We start from the raw sequence: 24,058 nt of genomic DNA, 5'->3' as shown, positions 1-24,058 counted from the left end.
ATAAGCTCTTTGAGAGCAGGGACTTTCTTGGACAGGTTTATCAGTTTATCCAAAGGCACTCAATAGGAAAACAATAAGTAAGCAAACAATATTGTTGAATATATGGATCGCTATTCCTCTTAATGATGTCTAACTTGGTAGTCACTAACATACATTCCAACAAGGAAAATTTTCATAGGAATATGGGGTTTGCAATAAAAAATTCTATTTTACGGCATGCCTATAACAATGCGTATCAATTGGTTTTGTGTGTTTAGAAGTGTTACTTACCTTCATTAATACTGATTATAAGGCATCTTTTGCTAGTTTAATAAATTATAAAATGAATGAAAAATACTTAACAGTAAATTCTGAGCTCTCTATGCTGCTTTAGCAAACAACAATAAGATAATTTAGAAGGCCTAACAAATTGATAAATTTAATTCAGAAAGGCTAACAAATTGATGATTTAAAAAAAAGCTGTATCAATTTCCAGGTTAGGAATTTCAAAACTACTACTCTTTAACTTAATATAAAAATATTGCGGGGTGCCTGGATGCCTCAGTCGGTTAAGCATCCGCCTTCAGTTCAAGTCATGATCTCAGAGTCCTGGAATCGAGCCCTGCATTGGGATCCCTGCTCAGTGGGGAGTCTGCTTCTCCTTCTTCCTCTGCACCCCTTCACCCCTGCTCATGCTCATTCTCTCTCCGCCTCATAAATAAATAAAATCTTTTAAAAAATGTGGCAATGCATGTACTGTTTAGGTCTGTCACAGCACCCAAAATAGCACTTCTGTTCAATAACCTGATGGCTGTTTTCCCAATAACTCATGGGAAAGTGTTCACAGAGATGACAGAATGTCTTTCGAAAGTGGTGCCCACTTCCCTTTTAAAAAATTGAGAAAGAGAACATGGCAAGGTAATATATTCTACATTTAGCAAGTGTATTTCTGGGAACTACAGTCTACTTTTCCAGTTCTGCCATGCTGAAAAAAAGTACAGTTATTTAACTTTCTAAGAAATTTTTTATCTGCCTAGGTTGGTGGTTCTCAAAGTGGGTACCTATACTAGCAGCTTCAGCATCACCCGAGAATTTGCTAGCAATGCAAATTCTCAAGCTACCACCCCAGATCTACTATATCTAAAAACTAGAGGGGAAGACCAGCCATCTGTTTTATAAACTCTCTAAGTAATTCTAATGAATACTAAAATCTGAGAACCACTGATGTAGGTTATTGTTTTTCCCATGAATGCTGATCCAAATACTGAAGAGAAAAAGAGCAGCCATTATAAGGAAGGGGACTTTGCCAAAGTTTATGTATTATGCTGGGTATCCATACATTTGTTTTAAAAATTTAAAAGTGCCATGAATATCATGACTGTATTTTTAATGCCTTTTATCTTAGAAGACTGTGTAAAAGGTATCAATAATTACCTCTTTCTCCTGGAATATAAATAGCTTGAGTGGCACAAAAAATATACTTTCATAGCAATTTCATCAGATACATAAGACAGAACCTAAAAAGGTACTTCCTGTTTTTCACATAAGTAGTAAGTCATTTTCATACCCAGATTAGAGAATAGAACCCAGATAGGGAAACAATGCTTTGTGGCTGCCTAGAAAAATCCTACATGAGACTGACAGAAAACTAAAATTTTTTTTTTGAAGATTTTATTTATAAATTTGACAGAGAGAGAGATCACAAATAGGCAGAGCAGCAGCGGGGGTGGGGCGGGGGGGGGGAGCAGGCTCCCTGCTGAGCAGAGAGCCTGCTGCGGGGCTCAATCCCAGGACCCTGAGATCATGATCTGAGCCGAAGGCTCAGTGGGTTAAGCCACCCAGGTGCCCAGAAAGCTAAATTAAAAAAAAAAAAAAAAAATCTATGTACCATGTGGATAGGATCTTAAGGGCTTATACGGAGAATGTCAATTCTCGCAGTATACTTCCTCTCAAATACCTTCATCTATTTTAAACATGAAAACAATAACAATGCACCCCTCTACCAGTCTAGAGAATCAGGACAGGTTCACCATAGTTTAGTTCTTGTCAGTCTGAATGATAGATATACACACGATGAAGACAAGGATCTTTTAAAAAATGTTATGCTTAGGGACGCCTGGGTGGCTCAGTTGGTTAAGCAGCTGCCTTCGGCTCAGGTCATGATCCCAGCGTCCTGGGATCGAGTCCCACATCGGGCTCCTTGCTCGGCAGGGAGCCTGCTTCTCCCTCTGCCTCTGCCTTCCACTCTGTCTGCCTGTGCTCGCTCTCGCTCGCTCTCTCTCTGACAAATAAATAAATAACTAAAAATCTTTAAAAAGAAGCAAATGCCTCTAAATGATAAGTTATGATAATTTAGACCAAAATATGATGGAAATGGGCTAGGTTAACTTTCCCTACCAGAAATAAAAATAAAACCAATATGAAAGAAAATATATAACCCATTAGCTTAAGGATTATTATACACCCTTGTCTATCACAAGATTAATTCATTCCTTTTTTCCTTTTTCATGGCAATCATCAGTTCTTGAAAAGTACACTGTCTACAAAAAAGAATACTAGACTGAGAATCAAGAAACTCCATTTACTTACTCCAATACAGAAATGTTCAGAAGAGCTTTAAAGTGTAAAGCAGTTGAATTGGCAAGGTTTTTTAAAGTATGCATTTTATCAAAAGACAAAAGACAAAAGAGATAGCAAAATTTTTTGCCCATTTCAATGTAATAACTAAGAGCAAGTGATGAATACTAAAAGGTGAATCATTTATACCTTTTCTCTGATTCTTCAGAACCAAAGGCAGTATTTCTGAGATGACTGGCCAGGATGTCAATTAAATTGAGATACTCTTCCTAGGTAACACAGAAAATACAGAAACCTCTAAAGCTGTAGAGAGAGCACTGGTGTCTGATGCTAATATATCTTCTTGCTATAAATATTTATTTTAAATTATGCATTCCAGGAAGACATATTGAGAAATACCTCATTTCATAGATTCTAGGATGCACATTTTTTTTGTATTATGATATATCTGAAATAGGAAGGTGTCCAACAAGCAATTAAAACCAGTGTTGGCCATGGGCAGTCAAGAGTTGTCAGAGATCATAGATAGACCAACATCAGAACACAAATATCAAACTTGGAAAGCGAGTATCAGCAGCTTGGAAGAAAACCCTGGAAACTCTTTCAGCCCCCTGGAATCAAGACTGCTGGATTAAAATTAACCAACTTCATATAGCGATAATTACAAAGGTGGTTTAAAAGCCTAATATGACTGGCTTTTGGTTCTCCTACAGATTCTTTTAAGAAATGCTGTGTCACAAAGCTATTGCCAGCACAGAAAATAACAACTGTGTTATAATACATGCTTCAGAAATGCAGAATAAGTTATTTGGAAGAATGTGAAAAGGTTTTAGGAAAACTTAGCCAATTTAATTAAATTTCCCTGTTTTTGTAGGCAGAAGTTGGATATAAGATTAAAATTTTTCTGCAGCTAAATTTCAGTGGTCCATTCCAATCAGGAGAAAAAAGTTATAGGAAAATAGTATAAAAAACTCAGTATTAAAAAATTTTATACCCACTAATGTATTATATAAAATGATAACATCTTAAAATTCATGATATGTAACAAAATCTATCTGCAGTTTATAGTTTTCCAAAACATTTTTGCTAACTACTATCAAAAAAACACCTTCTTTGTAGTATTACCTGTAAACCACAGCAGCCTACAGCATTCATTATGGAAGCATTGTGAATAACTCGGTAGGAGATTCCCAGTTTTGTTGCTCTCAGAATAAGATCACTGTGTGTGGTAGCCCTGTAGTGAGAAAAGATCAAGTTGGATGAAAGTAACCAACACTGACTTTTTAAGATTGTAAAAGTGTAATATTTCATGAGTTCTAGTTGATCAAAGGGTTATGGGGGCTGCTTTTCCTCAATTTTCGGGCTTTCTGACAAGAAAAGCGTTAAGTCTCCACATGCCCATCATAAAGCTGAACTGCACTTGCTACACTCCTAAAAGCAGCCTTGGCAGCTATAGAGAAAGGGAAGTTTCACTTGCTCTTTTGTCCCGTTAATAACTGCAAAGACATCTGTGGAATGTAAGCTCAGCAACCGAACTGAGCAGCAATTCTCAAACTTCTTAGCTTTAGGTCTCCTTTAAACTCTTAAAATGACTGCTCTGAGTTCTAAATTATGGCACAATTAGACCTACTCTTTGATTTCTACTCTATTTTGAAGTTTTCTCTTTTGTGTTTTGAAATACAACAAAGCAGATGGTACAGAACATTTCTGTAGCCTGTCATTCTTTGCCTTTATATTAGGGTTCCCTCTGATATAATCGTAGTTGGACTTTACATCTGTCTACCAGTGATTTTATTTATAACTGTTTTCAGTCTGGTTACTGTATATATAATTAGTGCGTGTGCATGTGTACATGTGTGCGTATCCTGCCTATTGCCTTTCCTTTTTTGAGATAAATCTAATGGTTATAATTAGATAAGACTGTGAGGATAGAGAATATACATTAATATAAATATGGATACTGTGAAATGTAACCCCACATCAATTTAGAACTGCATTATTAAAGGCTTTTCCCCTTCATGAAAACTCCAGGCCCTGCTGGGGAAAACAACATTAGCATGTTTGAGAAACTACTTCTAAACCACCAGAACCTGTCAACTGGTCAATGCATACCAAGTAGGAAGATCAAGGGCTCTCACCCCATGAGGCAGTCAGGAACAGATTAGCAAACGCCCACCAGGGAAGTCTGTTTTTAATCACACATAAAATAAAAACTAGTATGAAAAACAATCATTAATTTGATTTAGAGTAAGCTTTTAAAAAATAATATAAACACCAATTATAAAGAATGTTTTTAATATCATCTTCAGACTTTTACTACTTAACATTAAGGAAAACTGAATTAGTTACTTGCTGAGTTATCTGAATAGATGAGCAGAAAGAAAATCTGGTTTAAAATTGTATCTCTCTTTATCACAACTTCATTTAAAATGACCAGATGTGGCTGGTATACTATGGAGATTTAATGACCTGGCGAAGTGATTTGATTTTGTGAAGCTGCCATAAATGTGATTAAGTAAGCCTCTCAGATTTCTGCTATGAAAAACTGGTATTTTGTCACCATGATTACCCAAATTATATTGCTTCATGAAAAGAAAAAATTGGTTTGAACACAGGCTTACACCATTATACTGGGCATTTCTTCTAGTCCGGCTTCATGAAAACGCTTCAGTTAATGGTGACTGGAAAAGTACATGTGTGTAAAGACAGACTTATTACTATTTCTGGGCACTTGGCTCTAGTCAAAATCGTGTGTATTTGTGTATGTGTGTGTGTATACAGGCCCAGAGTGGAGCTCACTTAAAAATAAACAAACTTTATCTTATAATAACATTAGTTTGTAGATAAAGTATTGCCTTGACAGTGCTACAGCTTATGATCTGAAAATTCACTAGTATTTGCAATAATATGGTGAAAGTGATGTTCTCACAGACCACCAGAAGCACTAAAATTGCTACAGTCCTTTTTTTTTTTTTTTTTAAAGATTTTGTTCATTTATTTGAAGACAGAGAGGGGTGGGGTGGAGCAGAGGGAGAGGCACAGAGTCCCTGCTGAGCATGCAGCCCAATGCAGGGCTTGATCCTGGGACCCTGAGATCATGACCTGAGCTGAAGTCAGATGTTTAACCAACTGAGTCATCTAGGCACCCTGGTACAGTCCTTTTGAAAAGTAATTAAACAATATGTGCTTGAAAATACCCAAATTCAAAACTTCTGATTTTCTGGGTATTATAAACTGATTTTGGAGAAAAAAAAAAAAAATCCAAAATGTGGGGAAGGGAGAATGGAAGGAGGGAAAAAGGATCATATATATTAATCTAAACATGGAAGCTTTACTTATACTGGAGAAATAAATGGACTAATAAGTAATAAAGTTGACATTTATTGGATAATTACTAGATACCAAGTAGTGTTCAAATGCATTACATGGAATGGAAACAATCAAATCCCTACATAAAAGCACAAAGAAGACAAGTGAATAAAGATGTTTTTATGAATGAATGTGTATGCCATGAAGGAAAAGGTACACAACATTATGGATAAAAAATTATGTGTTCAATGATTATAAAATACATATAGTTACAGAGCATTTTTAAAAAAATTATTATTTGACAGAAAGAGACATAACCAGAGAGGGAACACAAGCAGGGGGAGTGGGAAAGGGAGAAGCAGGCTTCCTGCTGAGCAGGGAGCCCAGTACCGGGCTTGATCCCGGGACCCTGGGATCATGACCTGAGCTGAAGGCAGATGCTTAACGACTGAGCCACCCAGGTGCCCTGTTGCAGAGCATTTTAAAATAAGGAATTTAATAACAAAATGGAACCATCATTAAAATTTGTTTCATGATGATCCTGTTCAACTATTCTTTATGGGGACAGAAAGCTTAAGACTGTCATCTCTCACATGACTGGGTTGGATCTATCGATGTACTGTTTTTTTTAAAAGTCATTTATATTCTTTATATGATTAATGTCCACATTTCTATCAATAACCTGGACAAAAGGGAAAAGGAACTACATCAACTGACTTAACTGACTTTCAATTACCCTCTTCAGGAATTTAAGAGTGGATAATGATGATGGTTACACTACTTAAGGCCACTGAACTGCATAATTAAAAAGGACTAAATGGTAAATACGTTATATAAACTACAATTTAAGAAATATGAGAATAAGGAATTTAAGTAATTTTCTCTTCTTTTTAAAGTTTTTATTTGGATACGTGGAAAGGGGCTTAAAAGTAAACAAATAATTTTTTATTGTTATATGAATTTCAGTGCTTTGTGCATTCTGTATTCTCTTCCTGGTTTATCCATTTAAGGCATCAATTAAAATGTACATATTCCCTACCATACCGTTTATCCATTTAAGGTTTATCCATTTAAGGCATCAATTAAAATGTACATATTCCCTACCATACTGTCTCCCAAGCACTGTATCCCAACAACTGTTTCTCAATAGTAATCCAGTGAGAAAATGAAAAGTAATTGTAGGACAATAATTACTACACAACTCTGAATACAAGATTTTACATGATTAGTCAATGACATAGAGCAAATTAATTGTCTAGGAGTTTAAAAAAAAAGAAAAGAAAGAAAGGCACTTGCTTCTGAATAAATAATGGAGGATTCATGGAAGACGTAGCATCTGAACAGGATCTTAATCTATTTTATTGAGTAGAAACTGGGGAGGATTAGAGTTAACATGTTGTACGGTATACTTGAAAGTTGTTAAGAGAGTGGATCCTAAGATTGCTCATGACAAGAAAAAAAAAAGTTTCTTTCTTTCTTTCTTTTTTAATTTTGTTTATTTATCTGACAGATCACAAGTAGGCAGAGAGTCAGGCAGAGGGTGGGGGGGAAGCAGGCTCCCCGCTGAGCGGAGAGCCCAATGTGGGGCTGTATCCCAGGACCCTGGGATCATGACCTGAGTCAAAGGCAGAGGCTTTAACCCACTGAGCCACCCAGGCACCCCCTTTCTTTTTTTTGTATGATGGATGTTATAAATCATAAACTTACTGAGGTAATCAATGATTTGATGTAAGTCAAATCATTTTGTTGTGTACCTTAAACTTACACAGTGCTGTACATCAATTAAATCTCAATGAAATTGGGAATAAAAGAAACAAACTGGTAAGAAAAGTCTATTTTAAGAAAAAAGTAGAGCAAAGACATGGAGGATGAATATTGCAAAAACATTTATGAAATGGCAAAGAAGTAAACTGGGCTGTAACATATTTAAAAAGAAGAGTAGCCAAAGGAGAAAGGAGATAGATTGTTAAAAGATTTAGGCCATGGAAAGTCACTTAAGGTTTTGGAGCAGAGTTAACATCACTGAGGTACTTCTGGTAGGCCTCATTTCTTCAATTATCCCCCTCTCACCCCGTTGACCTCCTCTACAATTTCCACCTACAGAATTCTACCCAGACCCAGCTCAAGCACCAACTCCCCCAAAAAGCCACCAATGAAAAACTCCAAACTCTAGGCCTTTAAATTTACACTTTTCTATCCTCATCTTTGACCCAACCTTTCAGCAGTGTATCAGAGTTAACCATTCCTTCCTCTCTAAAGTCTTCTCTTTTCTTGGTTTCTGTGATAACACATTCTCTTGATTTTCTTCCTCCTCTGGCTCTTGACAGACCACAAAATGCAAGTCTCCTAAGGATTGATCACCTTCTCTTCCCTTTGTTCTTTCCTACTGATTTCATTCATTTCTCTGGCTTTAAACACCCACCTCTCCCTCTCCCCTGATATATACTCATAACTTCAAAAACCACATATCCCAGGTAACACCTCCCTTGAGCTCTAGCAGCAGATATCAAATTGTCTGCAAGACATCTCAAATTTAAAACATTTCCAGAACCAATTCTTACCTTCTGCAATTATTTTCCCTACAAGTTTTCATCATTTCAAGAACTGGCACCAACAACTAATCAGTTCCTAAAGCTGGAATTCTGGAAAATTTGCTTCTTTCCTCTTCCTCACCTATCACATACACACTGGCATTCTTCCTTCTCAACTTTTCCACTTAGCCTTTTTCTCTCCTCTACCAAAGCCACCTTGCCTCCCTAAAATGCACTCAGTGAAAGCAGTCAGAGTGATCATTTAAGAATGTCAATCAGATTGTGATTTTTTCCTGCTTAAAATCCTTCAAAGATTGACCAGAGTACTTCACTTTTTTTTTTTAAGATTTTATTTTTTTGCAGAGTGCACACACATAAGCAGAAAGAGGGGCAGACAGAGGGAGAAGCAGGCTCCCCTCTGAGCAAGGAGCCCGATGCAGGACTTGATCTCAAGACCCTGGGGTCATGACCAGAGCCAAAGGTAGACACTTAACCGACTAGAGCCACCCAGGTGTCCCTACCAGAGTACTTCAAACAAAATTCCTACCCCCTCCAAGGTCTTACATGATCTGGGTCCCACCTACCTCTTGAACTCCTCACTCCCTCTCCCAGCCCTACTCCCTGTGCTCTTCCAGATCCTCGAATACAGTCTTGTAGTTCCCTCTGCTTACAGTGCTCTTCCCTTCTGCTATGCCTTTTATTTTTCAGATACCTACTTAAATTACCCCAACAAAAAGGATTTCCCATATGACCCCATAGAAATTAGCTTATTCCTGTTAGTCCTTATTTTTTCCCTTACAGGCCTACCAAAATTTTAAATTTGTTATTTTCTCTTTGATTGATGTGGATCTCCTCTACTAAACTATAAACCCCATGTTTTATCATCTAACATACATCCAGCATGTCAGAGTTCCTGCCGTGAGATAGATGTTTCAAGGATATTTGCTGAATGGACAATATCAGTCTAAGATATGCCTGGTCTTCTCTTGTGACCCCTAAGCAAAATATTAAACAACTCTTTACCTTATTATTTAATTGGTATCTACTATATTGTAAGGTAAGCTAGAGATACAAGTGTGAAGGACAGCCTACAAACCTAAAGAGTAGATTTTTATTTTTATTAAAACAAAACAAAACAAAACAAAACATTGTGAAGCAATGTATGAAAACACATGAATGAAGTGTCAGCAGTTAGGAAGAGATATAACTTCTGATCCGGGTAAAAAATGACTGCATCACTGAGAATGTGGTATTTGAGTTAGGCTTCAAAAGATGGCTGGACTTCTGACAATCAGATATAGAGCAAAGAGCACTACAGATGAAGGAAAGAGTTTGAACAGATGTATAGAATGAGAAAGCAGATGATCAGGGAAGGGAAGCTGGTTGGCATGAGTGTGGGCTTTAGGACAAGAAGGACAGGCAGAAGGGAAAGTTGGGCAGTATTTTTCATATCTGGCCAATGGATGGAGCTAGTAACTCTCATTTTGAGCTCAAATAAGATTTCCAAATTGTAGTTTCATAAATATAAATTTAACCACAACATGGGTCTACATCGGGACCAGGCAATACGCTACTATACTGAACTGGGAATAAAACGATATAAATATTGGGTTAATAATTAGTCATGTCGACATGATGAAGCCTCCATAAAAATCCTTGAACTATGGCATTCAAAGAGCATCTGGGTTGGTGAACACATCTATGTGCCGGGAGGATGGCCCATTCCAACTCCAGGACAGAAGCTCCCATGCTTGGGACTCTTCTCTCTTCATGTACCTCTTCATCTGGTTGTTCCTCTATAGCCTTTATCATATCCCTTATTATATAACAAACCAATAATTTTAAGGAAAAAAAAAAGGAAACTCAAAAGCAGTGCTTCTCATACTAGTGAAAAGCTAATACTTTCTAAGTTTTAAATTGTCATGGAAAAATAGTTCTGTAAAATGCAATCAAAATTAGTGATTAGAAAAATAAAATATGGGGCACTTGGGTGGCTCAGTGGGTTAAAGCCTCTGCCTTCAGCTCGGGTCATGATCTCAGAGCCCTGGGATTGAGCCCCACATTGGGCTCTCTGCTCAGCGGGGAGCCTGCTTGCCCCTCTCTCTGCCAGCCTTTCTGCCTACTTGTGATCTCTCTCTCTGTCAAATAAGTAAATAAAAAATCTTTGGAAAAAAAAAATATGGGATTTTGGCCGGAATCCAGTGCAATAAGAAAATCCTAAGAGTTTCAAGACATTTAATATATAGGTTTTTTTCATTACCTTTTACTATTTTGTGGCTTAAAAAAAGAAAAGAAAAGAAAAAAGCACTCCTGGGTGGCTCAGTGGGTTAAGCATCTGACTTCAACTCGGATCATGATCCCAGGGTTCTAGGATGGAGCCCCACACTGGGCTGTATGCTCAGTGGGGAGCCTGCTTCTCCTTCTCCCTCTGCTTGTTGCTCTCCCTGCTTGTGCTCTCTGCCTGTCAAATAAATAAATAAAAATCTTGAAAAAAAAAAAAAAAAAAGGAAAATAGGTACTGCAAATTTGGAGACTTACTTTTACAGAAAACAATTTGGACATTTTAAAATATGTGATTGCACAATGTCCTTTGCAACCAAGTATAATAACGAAACACAGGGAGAGGGTGGTGGGGTTATGGACATTGTGGGGGGGTGTGGTGTGCTGTGGTGAGTGCTGTGAAGTGTGTAAACCTGGCGATTCACAGACCTGTACCCCTGGGGCTAAAAATACATTATATGTTTATAAAAAAATTAAAAAATTAAGGAAAAAAAATAATGTAACACAATCTCTGGTATAACACATTGATGTAAACTACTTTTTTTTGACAGACACATGCACATGTAACTCCATTCCTTTGAAAAACATCCTTGGTGGTGAATTCATAGTGATTTAATTGTCCTTATGTTCCTTAAATCTGTGACATAAATCTTGGGTCACCAGCTGGAAACAAAGAACTCCTATGTTTGGCTTGACATTAGAGATTGATGATGCTTAACAAGACAAGTAGAAACCTATCTTTTTAGTAACAGGGAAGAAAAGAACTCCCAACAGATATAAGAAATTGAAATTTGAAGCTGGACAGATTTTAAATTCAAGGCAAGTGACAATACTGCTAAATATGAGGTGATTAAAAAGGGGGGGGAGGGAAATCTAAGAAAAAAGAAGTAGAAGATGTTTGTGATTTACCTGCAAAATAAATGGTGTGTATGACTCTTGATAATATAATAAACTTATTAATAATAATATAGTAAAGTTATTTGATGCCCTAAGTTACCTTCTAAAAGAACAGCAGTAACAATGATACAAACTTTAGAACTGACACTAACTAACAAATGCAAGTGATACATATGATGACATCCTTATCAAGCAGATTTTCTTCATTAAGTTCAAAGATAATTAAAGTTAATGAAATTTTAGAACCTAGAGAAACATAGTCCTTTATTAGGACCTGGCAAGTAAAAGGTTTTAAATATAACAGAGTAATTCTTACTGATTTTTTTTTAAAAAAGCAAATAAATTAAAACTCAAAATACCTGCTTTTACTTACCCAAATGGATCACCAACCACAAGGAATGCAACATCACTGATATCGGCATCCTTTAAAATATTATCAGCTTCTTGTTCCACTTCTTCTCTATCAGCAAGAATCAATTTTCTTCCATAAAACTCTTCCTACAGATTTAAGTTCAATATCAAAATGAGACCGCAGGTGACCATTTCAACACATGTACGTGTACACACACACACACACACACACACACACACACACACACACACTATCAATCTTTGTCTGGGGCTGATGCAAATCTTGGCAACCATCCAAACACAGATCATTGAACAGGACTCCTCAGTGAGCTAGCACTCTATATCATGTTGCAATTAAACTCTGTCTTTGGGGCTATCTTAATATCCCAAGAGGAGGTAGACCTAACATCTGAGGCTTTCTGCATTTTAAATTTACCTCTAAATTTGAGTCTAACAGATCAGGCAGAACATTGCAGAATGAACAGAGAACAAGCATGCATGAGCTTTATTTCAGAAACAGAATAATACAGACTATGTTAAATAATAATTATAAACACACATGGTAATTTAGGTTTTATTAAATTTTCCATTGGAAAACCTACAGGACCCTGGCTAAAATAAAAGGTAAATTCAATAAGAAAAAAACCAGAAAATTAAGATTTAGTTACCTACAAAAGCAGCAAATATTGCTATATAATTGCAGGAAACATTAATTTAAAACTGTCAGATCCTGCTAAAAAGGCAGACTTGCAGAGAAAAGAAAAAAAATTCTAATTATAAAGGAAGGCTCTAGGATAAAGTGCTTTGTGAACCAATCCCCTGAAGTTCAACTCTAAAAAACCAACCCAGGAGGCTGACCTTAACTGGAGTGGCAGCATGTAAGTAGAGAGAGTGAACTAGTGTGCTAATGGTCATGTGGTAGTGGTTACAAATGATTATGCAAGGTCATGAATCTTATTAACTGATTTCCTGTGGAGTATTATGTAATTCAAATATAGTAAAAGTGAATGCATAGACAAATACTATTTCTTACATGCTGAGAAGTCTGTTTGAGTTATAAGGATTATATCAGATGTCAAATATTACAAGGATTGCTGTACTCAATAATACCTGTCAAGCAAAAGAGTAAATAAACAAATAACTAAGCATTTGAAGATAAAGGTCATAGTACCAACTCTGATAATTATTGCCTAATACTTAACTAGAATCGGTCCCTAAAATGTGAAAAAAGATCCTTTCCCTTCTTCTGCATATCTTCTCAGAGATAATGCTCTAGAAGTTCCCAATGACAACAATGTTTGATGAAAAATATTCTCCTTATTTTCACTTTTACCATGTTATTTTTTCTTAATCATGAATTTGTATATAACTTACTTCAATTTCATGAGCCCAGAAAACTTATTAGTGTCAGAACATTTATATTCACATATATCTAAGAAGACACATATGATTACTGAAAATTGAAGGAAATGATTATTTTTTCCTGAACAAACACTTAAGATCAAAAGGCACATGCTACTAGCTTAATGCTAGCAGTAATCCTAAATCCTATCCAATATTTTATAAAATGATTTAACAAAAAACCCCACTCTCAAGACTTCTATATCTCTCCATATTTATCACTTATTCTACCTAAGAAACATTTCATCATTTAATTGAAACACATTTATTTAAAAAAAATTATCCACATATGCACACTTGTGCACACATACCCAAACACTCCAGTATAACCAAATGGCTGATCCTCCTAGGGAGGGGGGAGGTTAAAAAGAAAAGAAAGCACAACCAGTAAGAAACCTGGTATTACATTCTTTTTAATTTATCTACCTGGTTATTTATTCATTCACTCACTCGAAAAAGATTTCTTGTGCACAACCTCCACACCAAATTCTAGGCCTGATGTTGGGAAACAGTGGTGAGTAAGACATATGTGGCCCCTGTCCTGTGGCTTATAACGTTTAGTGGGGAGTTACCTACCACATCATTAAGTGTTTTAAGAGCACGGAACCTAGTGAGAGTCAGGGAGGGGGGGCTAAAAAAGGGCAGTATTACTTAACAAATAATTTTACATTTATATATTATTCAATGACTGATGAGACAGTTTTTGTACAGTATCACTCCTAATCTTCTCCACTCTTGAAAATCAAGGCAAAACTCAAAATTCATTCCTGCTTTAGGGTGACAGGTTTTGTAAGGACAGGGTAAAAATTCAAAATTAAAATTGCTTTTGGGTATTTCTGGAAGGATACGTAAGCAATTAGCAATAAGTGCTTCCAGGAAGGGGAACCAGGATAGAAATCTTTCAATGTATATACCATTTAGTATCTTTTAAATTTTATGCCATTTAAAGTATTAACTAGTTTGAAAAAAAAAAAAAATAGAAAAGTAGAGGCTAGAAGTAGGATACCTAAGCAAGAAAACAAAACCCAAAGAAAACCCCAAACACTCTAACACTGAAAGAAGGAACAGAGAAATAAGGGCTTACGAAAGGGACTGAAAAAAATTGGAAAAGTACAAGTAAAACCAAGAGAAAGTAATGTCATGAAAGCCAGTTTCATTAACTATGTCAGAAGTAAAACAAGAAGTGAAAACTATCCTGTGGCATTCTCAGCTACTAAATAATTGTTCAACAAACAGAAATACTTCAGAGGAATGGAAGTAAACTTGCAGGAGTCTGAGACATGAGTGAAGTAGGGACAAGAAAAGTATACCACTTCTTCAAAGGGCTTTGGATAAAGAGACAGAAACAATAATAACTATGGAGAAGAGATGTTGAAAAGGGGAGAGATTTCCGAATGAACAAAATCTGAATATGGTCTCAAGATGAGGGGGGAAGGATGTTAATATATATCAAACATAACAAAGAAAGAATAATTGATGGGAATAAGGTTTCAGAGGAAGGAAGAGGTTTGGAAAAAACACACCTAGTAGAGTTGTCTTCAACACACTGAGAACCTCATCTAACAAGTCATTTTCTAAGACTTGGGGTAAGACAGATTCAGATTTAAGGGAAGGACAAATGGGAAGTTAATAAAGGTCACAGATGGTTGCCTCAGTTTTCTCAGTGGCAACTCTGTCTCTCCACTATCAAGCCACAGCAGCTGGATAGGAGGACAAGGACAGAGTGAGCTGGTATCCAGATGAAGTAGATTAGGAAGAAAAGAGAGGGAAATGACACACTGGAAGAAAAGGAAATTATTTTTGTGATGCCCAAGAACAAGTATAGCGAATTATTGTGGTTATCTCCTCCATGCTTTTGCTCACAATTATTTTTTCTTTAGTAAGGAATACTCTTTTTCTTCCCTTTACCAAGTCTTATCTATACTAACAAAATTGTGATACGTCTACATTAGATCACTCTGGGTCAGGCATAGTTCTAAGAACTTATGCATTTGAATTCATTTAATCTTCACCACAATCTATGAGACAGTCCCTATTTTTATCTCTGTTTAAGAAATGAAAAAAAAGAACACAAAGTTAAGTGATTGCCCAAGGTCACAGAACCTTGGTTGACTGCAAAACTTTACATGTACTACAGATTAGGCAGAGGGGTGGCTGGCTGGCTCAATTGGTAGAGCATGCAACTCTTGATCTCAGAGTCATGGGGCTTTTGAGTTCAAGCCCCATGTTGGATGTGGAGCCTACTTAAGAAAAAAAAACAAAAGACAGGGGTGCCTGGGTGGCTCAGTGGGTTAAGCCTCTGCCTTTAGCTCAGGTCATGATCTGAGGGTTCTGGGATTGAGCCCCGCATCAGGCTCTCTGCTCAGCAAAGAGCCTGCTTCCCTGCACCCCCTGCCAGCCTCTCTGCCTACTTATGATCTCTGTCAAATAAATAAATAAAATCTTAAAAAAAAAAAAAAGGCAAAAGACCAAAAAACCAAATGAGGAACTGACAGAGCTTAGTGATCGCCTGTTTTCTGCATGATAGCTACAGCCCCAAGGTTAGCCCCCTTTGGCCAAAGCAGCTTCATCTATTTACCCTACCGAGCTGTATAAATATTAGCATTTTCTATCTAGACCATGAAAACGAAAAAACAAAACAAAAAGACTGGGATGCATTATTTTAAGAGACAGCTCAAATACCATCTATTCCATAGTATTCTCTGACCACCACGACCTAAGGTGATCTTCTTATATGTATTTCAATTGGAATTAATAGCCAGTAATTACTTAATATCTGAGACAGCTTCTACTATTTAATTCATGAAAACAACACTGGCTTAAAAAAGATCATCTAAGTTCTTCCCAGCAATATAATTTTACAGTTTCTTCTTCCCACTGTTGTCATGAATTGTATTTAAATCTCCCATTATTAACTTTTCCTGAGTATAATACAGATGAATCATGAACTACTTGAGAACAAAGACCATAGCTTATGCCTCTTTGTATAAGGAACTACAGGTATATTACACCAAATGGCACATAAAATTATAATTTATTCACAGAAAGTGCCCCAAAATTCAAAGTGTATACACTAAACCTCTTTCCTGGACTCAAAGTCTCTAGTTTAATTAACTTTTGAATAATACAGAACACATATATAATACTACCTATTTGGCAATTTGAAAACAACAGCTTTCAATGTAAAAAAAGATAAATTACAGACTTTTAAAAAAATATTTACTTAATTATTTGAGGGCGCCTAGATGGCTCAGTCAGTTAAGCATCTGTCTTTGGCTTGGGTCATGATCTCAGGGTCCTGGGATTAAGTCCCACATCATGGGGCTCCCTGCTCAGCAGGGAGTCTGCTCCTCCTTCTCTCCCTCTGCCCCTCCCCTGGTTGTGCTCTCTTTTGCTCAGTCTCTCTCTCAAATAAATAAAATCTTTTTAAAAAAACCATAAAAAATAAAGATTTATTTATTTATTTGAGAGAGAGAAAGAGATACAGCACAGGAGGGTTGGAAGGGGGCAGAGGGAGAGAATCTTCAAGAAGACTCTCCATGGAGTGCAAAGCATGACTGGGGTTCCATCTCAGGACCTATGAGATCATGACCTGAGCTAAAACCGAGTCTGATGCTTAACCAACTGAGCCACCCAGGTACCCAAAATTCAGGATTTCTTCAGCAACATCCATGTATGCCATTTATAAAATACTATTTTGTGTGATTATTGATAAAAGCAAGCACATATTCATGAGGAAAATAGACTTTTCCAATCTTTTTTATCTGCTACACAATAATTATCTAGTTATTTAAACCAGATTATAAATATAGGTATGAACCCATAACAATTTTTCTAAAAATCAATTTCCTTTTATAAAAAGGTAGAAATGAAAGGAAATAAAGTTACTGAAGAGAAAGTGGCTCTGAGATTTTACTAGGCAATATAAGGCATGAGTTTATTTATACCTTACTTTATTCCAGAAAAGAGTCATTAAAGGTGGCTGATGTTGCACAGCCAGTTGCTCAGGTAAAAATATGAACTAAGGACCTGGAGGAGGTTATGAAGAGCAGACCAATGGAACTTTGTGATACACAAAGCATTTTGCTTGAAGCCTACCTTCTCTTGGGACATTTTCTGAAATCATTATTTTGTAAAGCTATTATCCATCCTGGAGTATAGACAGACATTCTATGGTATAAATGTTAAAACTGGTGCTTCTCAACTCAGGACTGTCTTGGCTTATATTCTTTCTCTATCACTTATTGTTTGTATGACCTTGGGCAAGTTTCTCTGTGCCTATAAAATGTGAGCAGTAGTTACAGAGCGGTAATCCTGTTCTACATATAAAACACTTAGAACAGTACATAGTATGCCTTCTATAAATATTAGCACTTATTGTGAAGGAACAGATAGTCCAGCACCTTAACAAAGTACACATAAGTTATCTGTAGGTGAGGCTGGGCCTAGCCCCAACAATACGTTTTGGGGGAAAAAAAAAAACTTGTAAAAATTATAGCAACCAAAATTACCATTTAGCTAGCACTTAAAGTTTATAAAGCACTTTCAAATACATCATCTTAATAAAATCCTATATAACCCTCCAATTGGTTATTGTCTCCATTTTCACAAATGAAGCTACTGAGGTTTAAAGAAATCTGGAAATGTCCATTAACAACTACCATTTCTCAACATTTCTGCTACAGGTACTATGTTAAGAACCTATGAGGTAGGCATTATTATCCCCATTTCACAAAGTAAAAAAACTAAGGCTAAAGGACTTGTCCAAGGTGACATGGTAACATGTAACAGAGAAGACAAAGTCAGGTCCAACTTTCCTCTATGCCATGCCGTGACACCTTATCCTATAGAAACGCTGACTTATTATCTGTCTCTATTCTCTTGGATGAATTTAAGTTCATTCTAGTTTTCCTTGATCACTGGCAAGAGAGGAATATTTATTATCTTGAACTGAGATACTTTGGTTCCAACCAAACAAATGAGAGTCAACAAATCAAAGCTGGCCATTAGACACAACTTCCACATCAGTGCATGGCCAATTCAAGTAGCAGTCTTTAATTCCTTAAGATTTTTTTTTAAAATATCCCTTAAGATTTTTGAAGTAACTTGGGAGAGGAGAATTCTCTGGGCTTGTGAATCGGAGAGAACAGAAGAAATTCTCTAGGTCACCTTTTTGTTCAGAAGCCTTGATAGACCAGCTAAAATCCTCTCCCTCCTCCTATAACGTATTCATCACTCTCTTCATCTTAATTTACCTTCTATTTGGAGTTTGACAATGAACCTGAACTACTTAACCCCTCCTCCAAAATGTAGAGCCCTTAACAAGAGCAAGCTAAATGTATGATACATTAACAAATCCTAAGGTATTTATTAAGTTCCAGGCTCACTCTCTCTCTCTCTCGTAGAGAGAGAGTCTCATAGGAGACTGTATATTAGCCTTACAGGCAGTCTTCTTAAAGTTAAGACCTCTCTGGATAGGGTACTGACAGAAAGGCGATTACCATTCCCTATGGAAATACTTCAAAGGCAGAAGCTTTCAGCTTGGTTTCTGAATATATAACCAACTCATTAAGGCTATGTCAGTACCTCATTAGCGCTCAACTCAGAAAAAAATTTGGCTATCTCAAGAAGTAAGGGATTTTGATAACTATCCCCAGGAGTGTAAAATAACTTTATTATTTACTAGCGAAAGCCACAAAATTAGACTTGTAAAGTAAGACAAAGCACCCTTTCATTTTCCAAGTCACTTCGTTGTTGTATTATTCCATTCCTGTGATGCTTAATGAGCAGGGATGTATTTTAAAGGATTTAAACAAGTAGACCTGAAAATTGGGTTCAGCTTAGCGTAATGAAAATCAGCTGTTAGCTTTCTTCGGAGGAACTGAAGAACCTTAACCACCTACCAGGACTTCCTTCCCTACAGTCAGGATTGAAGTATAGGCTTCTAGATACACTCGACTGCAGCGTCTTACAACTTCCAGGCCCTTGACTGTGATGTCCTTGGCATCGCCCAGGCCCAAGCCGATCAAATAAAGCATTTCAAAGTCCAGGGGGATGAAGACTGCAGGACGAAGTGAACAAGAAAAACAAGCGTCAGCTACACGGAAGATACGTAAAATCTGGCGATGAACATGAAAATGAAAACCAAGATAGCACAAGAAGGAACGGCAAGTCACAAGCGAGGTCTAAGGACCTTACTTCACGCCTCTTAAATACGGATTCTGGGATGAGTTTTTAAAGAACCCCATCTCCCTTTTTTCTCGTTACACCAAACTAAGAGCAGTCAGTTACCCTCTAAAAACTGCAGTTGGGTCCCCAAACTGCTAAGTGCAGCCTTTCCGAAATACCAGCTACCGAACGGGCGGATTCGCGCAGAGCGAATACGCACGCCGCCGGCCTCACCTACGGTGCCGCAAAATGATGGCGCCTTTACTGCACTTTACGACTAGTTGGTGGGGCGGGCAAGCCGGCCTCCTCTGCGGGGCGGGGATTAGGGAGAACTGGACCAGAAGCGGCTCGCCCGCTGCTGGGGCGGGGAGGGAGAGGTGAGTTGGCCAAGGGAGTCCATCCAGAGCCCCCCAGCATGACCTCTGGTAAAGGACGGGGAGTACCCGCGGTCCCCTTAGCCCGTGACTTTACACACCCCTATCCTAGGACAGGGTAAGTGCAGGAGCTCTTCGTCCGGGAGGAGCTGGCCCCGAGGTTGGCCGCGCAGCCCCTCGCCGTGCGCCTTTCCTCTTCCAGTCACACGAATGGGTGGCGGGTGGGAGGGACTTTCTAATTTGCTCGGGTTTGCCCGAGTGCAGATATTTCCAACCTCGCCTTTGCATTCTGCTGTTGTTAAACCAGCTGCCTCCCTGGTGAGGTGTCCGTTTAGCGAATCTGGCCATCAGTGTGATCCTGATTTCCCAGCGGGGCGATGATGCTTGGGGTTTGCCCCCACCCCCAAGACCTCATTCCGGAGTGCCCCGAGGGGTGTGACTGGGATATGCCTCAGTCATCCTCATTGTCGGGAAGCCCAGACATTCCCCCCGCCCCGGCCATGCCCCTGTGCCTAGAAAAGTGACATTTAAGAGTGCTCAGGAATTTCAAACTTCATTTGCTTCCACTGGGGGAATTCCTATCAAGTGGTTGGTTAGATGTAGTTCCGATATCGGAATGGTTTGTTTTGACTGTAAATGCTCTTGGTAAGGTCACTAGTGACCTCATCCAAGTTAAAAAGACAATTTCCATTGTTTATCTTAGTAGGCAGTGTTGATTATTCAGAATTTTCCTGCTACTTTTCAGACAATGCCTTGAGTCTTTTTTTTTTTTTTTTTTTTTGCCCAGCTCCTGTTTCTTAAGCCTTTATTTTGATTTTTTTTTCTAGTTTCCGTCTACTCTTTGCATTTCTCATTTAATACAGTTTTCATGGCTAAGCCTATCCAGTATCATTACATCCATCCATCCTTCATACCAAAACCAAAAAATAATTCAAAATGGATCATGGATGTAAATGGAAAACATAAAACCATAAAACTTCGTAGAGGAAAAAATACATGTGATTTTACTTGGGCAGAGACGTTTCAGGTGCAACACCAAAAGCATGATGTAGGAAAGAAACAATTGAGAAATTGAAGTTCAGTGAGATTAAACCTATGTCCTTCAAAAGGCACTGTTGAAGACACACAAGGGAAGAAAATATTTGCAAAGTATATATTTGGTAAAGGACTTGTATCAAGAATACATAAACAACACTCAAAAGGCAAAAATAAGAAAACACCTTAAATTTTTAAAGAGGCAAAGAATTTGAACAAGAATCTCACAGAGAATAAGATAAATAAATCCCCAAAGGAGATACACTAATCTCAAAGAAGCTTTGAAAAGATGCTAAACATCATTAGACATTAGGGAAATAAGGAATAAAACCATAGTGAGAAATTAGTACATACCTGTTGGAAAGACTGAAATTGAAAACAATAACAAAATAAAACTCTGAATATGTAATTTTGACTATCTCTAGTATTTTGCTGACTTACATTTTAGCCTCCCATTCAGACCTCCCCTTCAGCCTCCTGTATTTAACTTTCTGCTGGAAATCACCTAGATAACCCAGAGGCATATCACATTCAACACATCCAAAGCCAAACCCATCATCTTCCCTTTCAGCTTGGCTTTTCCTTCTATATTACCTTCTTCAGATGGAAGGCATTATCATCTTTAGCCAGACACTTGGAAGTTACCCCGCATCAAATCTAACATATCTGCCTCTCTTAATATAAACCATGCCTACTATCACAGTGTTTCCTTAGGTCTTCTTGTCACTCCCACAGCTGGTCACCATGTCTCCTTCACATTCATACTTCTTTCACGGTCCAGAAAGACCTCACTAAGATGCAGTCTGAAAATGTCATTCTCTTCTAAAAAAGTCTTTCTGAAGCCAAGAGAAAGTCCAGGTTCTTTTTCGTATCCCATGATCATCCCTGGAGTGATCACTGCCTACCTCTCTCTAGCCTCATGTCTCTCCACTCTGAATCACGAGCTTCTTCCCTAGCAGTACTCTTCTGTGCTCACAGCATTCTCCTTTGTGATGACTTTAGTCAGGCTGCCATATCAGCAGAGAATACTCTCTCTCCCATTCTCTCCTACCTAGATCACTGCTACTCATTCTGTAAGACTAAGGTTAGGAGTGCCTGGATGGCTTAAGTCAGTTAAGCCTCTCATTCTGGCTCGGGTTATGATCTTGGGGTCCTGGGATCGAGCCCCATGTCTGAGCCCCATGGACTCTGTGCTCAGCGGGGAGACTGCTTCTCCCTTTCCCTCTGCCCTTACCCCTGCCCCAACCCCGCTCATGCACACAGGTGAGCTTTCTCTCAAATAAAATCTTAAAAAAAAAAAAAAAAAAAAAAAAAGACTAAGTTTAGGAAGCCTTTCCAGAGATCCATGTGCTATGTTAGGTATCTATTTGCAAGACTAAGACTTTTCAGTTAGGGTAATACTGTGCATATACTTATCAATCATTAAGTGCTTTGTAATTGTCTGTTTGTGTATCTTCCTTACCAAACCATCAATTTCATAGTTAGGTCCCGTATCTTATATTCTCATCCCTAAGGTTTAGCACAGTGTCTGGCACATAGTATTCAGTAAATGTTTGTTAAACAGATCATTATGTATATACACTGGTAGCTTAGCAATTTCTTTGAGTTACGATGTACTTTTTTCTATCTTTATGAGATGCAGGGTATCCTATGTTTTAGATGACTACCAAAAGTCATTGACAGAATGTCAAACAAAAACATGCCTTGTTCATGTCACTTCAGAAAGTTATTTATGTTGGGGTGCCTGGGTGGCTCAGTGGGTTAAAGCCTCTGCCTTCGGCTCAGGTCATGATCCCAGGGTCCTGGGATCGAGCCCCGCATCGGGCTCTCTGCTCAGCAGGGAGCCTGCTTCCTCCTCTCTCTGACTCCCTCTCTGCCTACTTGTAATCTCTGTCTGTCAAATAAATAAATAAAAATTAAAAAAAAAGTTATTTATGTTAAAAGATTTATGACACAGTTCACATATACCTCATATGCATTCTGTCAAGTAGGTAAATTTTCCAACACACTGTTCCTTTTTTATGTGTTTTTGTCAGATTTGCTTTGAGTAATTTCAGGTAGATTTACAGGGAAAGGACAGTGCCAAAAGGAGTAATTAATCGAAAAGAAGGTGTAGTTTATGTTCTTTCAGGAAATCTGTATTGAAAATGAAGTTATCCTGGGTAGGTAAGGTAATATTCTCTTTAGATACTGAAGGGATTTCAGTTTTTGCTCTTCAGAATTCAGTCAAAGAAACTACTTTCCCTATAGAGTTCTCAAACCTTTTTGCCTGCCTCCATTTCTCAATAAAAGTGTAAATTTGGGGGACTTTTCTGGAGATAGAGAAAGGTGTTATGGAAATCTTCCCCCTCAATCCCCAGCAATTCATTAAATATAATCAGCAAAATCTTGCATAGTCTTTTTTGTAGAATTATTCTTTGTGATATGGACATTTCTCCCATACCATTTAAAACAGTTTCAAATAGGGACGCCTGGGTGGCTCAGTTGGTTGGACGACTGCCTTCGGCTCAGGTCATGATCCCGGAGTCCCGGGATCGAGTCCCGCATCAGGCTCCCAGCTCCATGGGGAGTCTGCTTTGCTCTCTGACCTTCTCCTTGCTCATGCTCTCTCTCACTGTCTCTCTCTCAAATAAATAAAATCTTTAAAAAAAAAAACAGTTTCAAATATAATTGCATTTTCCCTAATCATTTATTATTAAAAATTTCAAACACATATAGAAAAGTTGGAACAGTTTTACAGTAAACATTCATCTAGTCACCTCTTAAGTTCTGTAGTTGTTAACATTGTTCTGTATTTGCTTTACCACATGTTTATCCATTCACCCAGCCATCAACCCATCTTATTTTTTGATGCATTTCCAAGAGAGTTGCAGACATACGTAGACATATTGATTGCATTTTGCATGAAAGATAAACCCCTCATCTAGGTAACAGATTAACAAAACATAGCTAAGTATGTAGCTGATTAAATGATATCATTTCTTCACCTAATTTAGGCAGAGCTTTGAGAAGTCTCCTTAAAACAGTTTCAGTTTTTAATCAATATGGTAGCATTATTTTGATGATAATGAAAGCAGTTAGAATACATATTTATAATGTCATAGCAAATTTGAATCTCACATCTAGCAGAAGAGAGGGGGATGATTATAAAGAAAT

General features: G+C 37.6%; 1 protein-coding gene across 2 annotated transcripts in view; it reads right to left on the bottom strand.

Annotated features, from left to right (window-relative positions):
• Positions 1-19,766, bottom strand: part of DPH5 (diphthamide biosynthesis 5) — a 35,708-nt gene extending 15,942 nt beyond the window's left edge. For both annotated transcript variants that reach the window (XM_032301992.1, XM_032301993.1), the window contains exons 1-4: positions 19,617-19,766; positions 19,229-19,386; positions 11,947-12,071; positions 3,682-3,790 (exon numbers count right to left, since the gene is read on the bottom strand). In XM_032301992.1, coding sequence (XP_032157883.1) covers positions 3,682-3,790; positions 11,947-12,071; positions 19,229-19,363 — 369 coding nt within the window. In that variant the 5' untranslated portion in view covers positions 19,364-19,386; positions 19,617-19,766. The remainder of the gene's footprint in view (positions 1-3,681; positions 3,791-11,946; positions 12,072-19,228; positions 19,387-19,616) is intronic.
• Positions 19,767-24,058: the final 4,292 nt, after the last annotated feature.

This window comes from Mustela erminea, chromosome 10 (assembly GCF_009829155.1).
Source record: "Mustela erminea isolate mMusErm1 chromosome 10, mMusErm1.Pri, whole genome shotgun sequence".
Taxonomy (NCBI): Eukaryota; Metazoa; Chordata; class Mammalia; order Carnivora; family Mustelidae; genus Mustela; species Mustela erminea.
The sequence above is the reverse complement of the archived record's forward strand: the minus strand, read 5'-3'. Positions and strand labels throughout refer to the sequence as shown.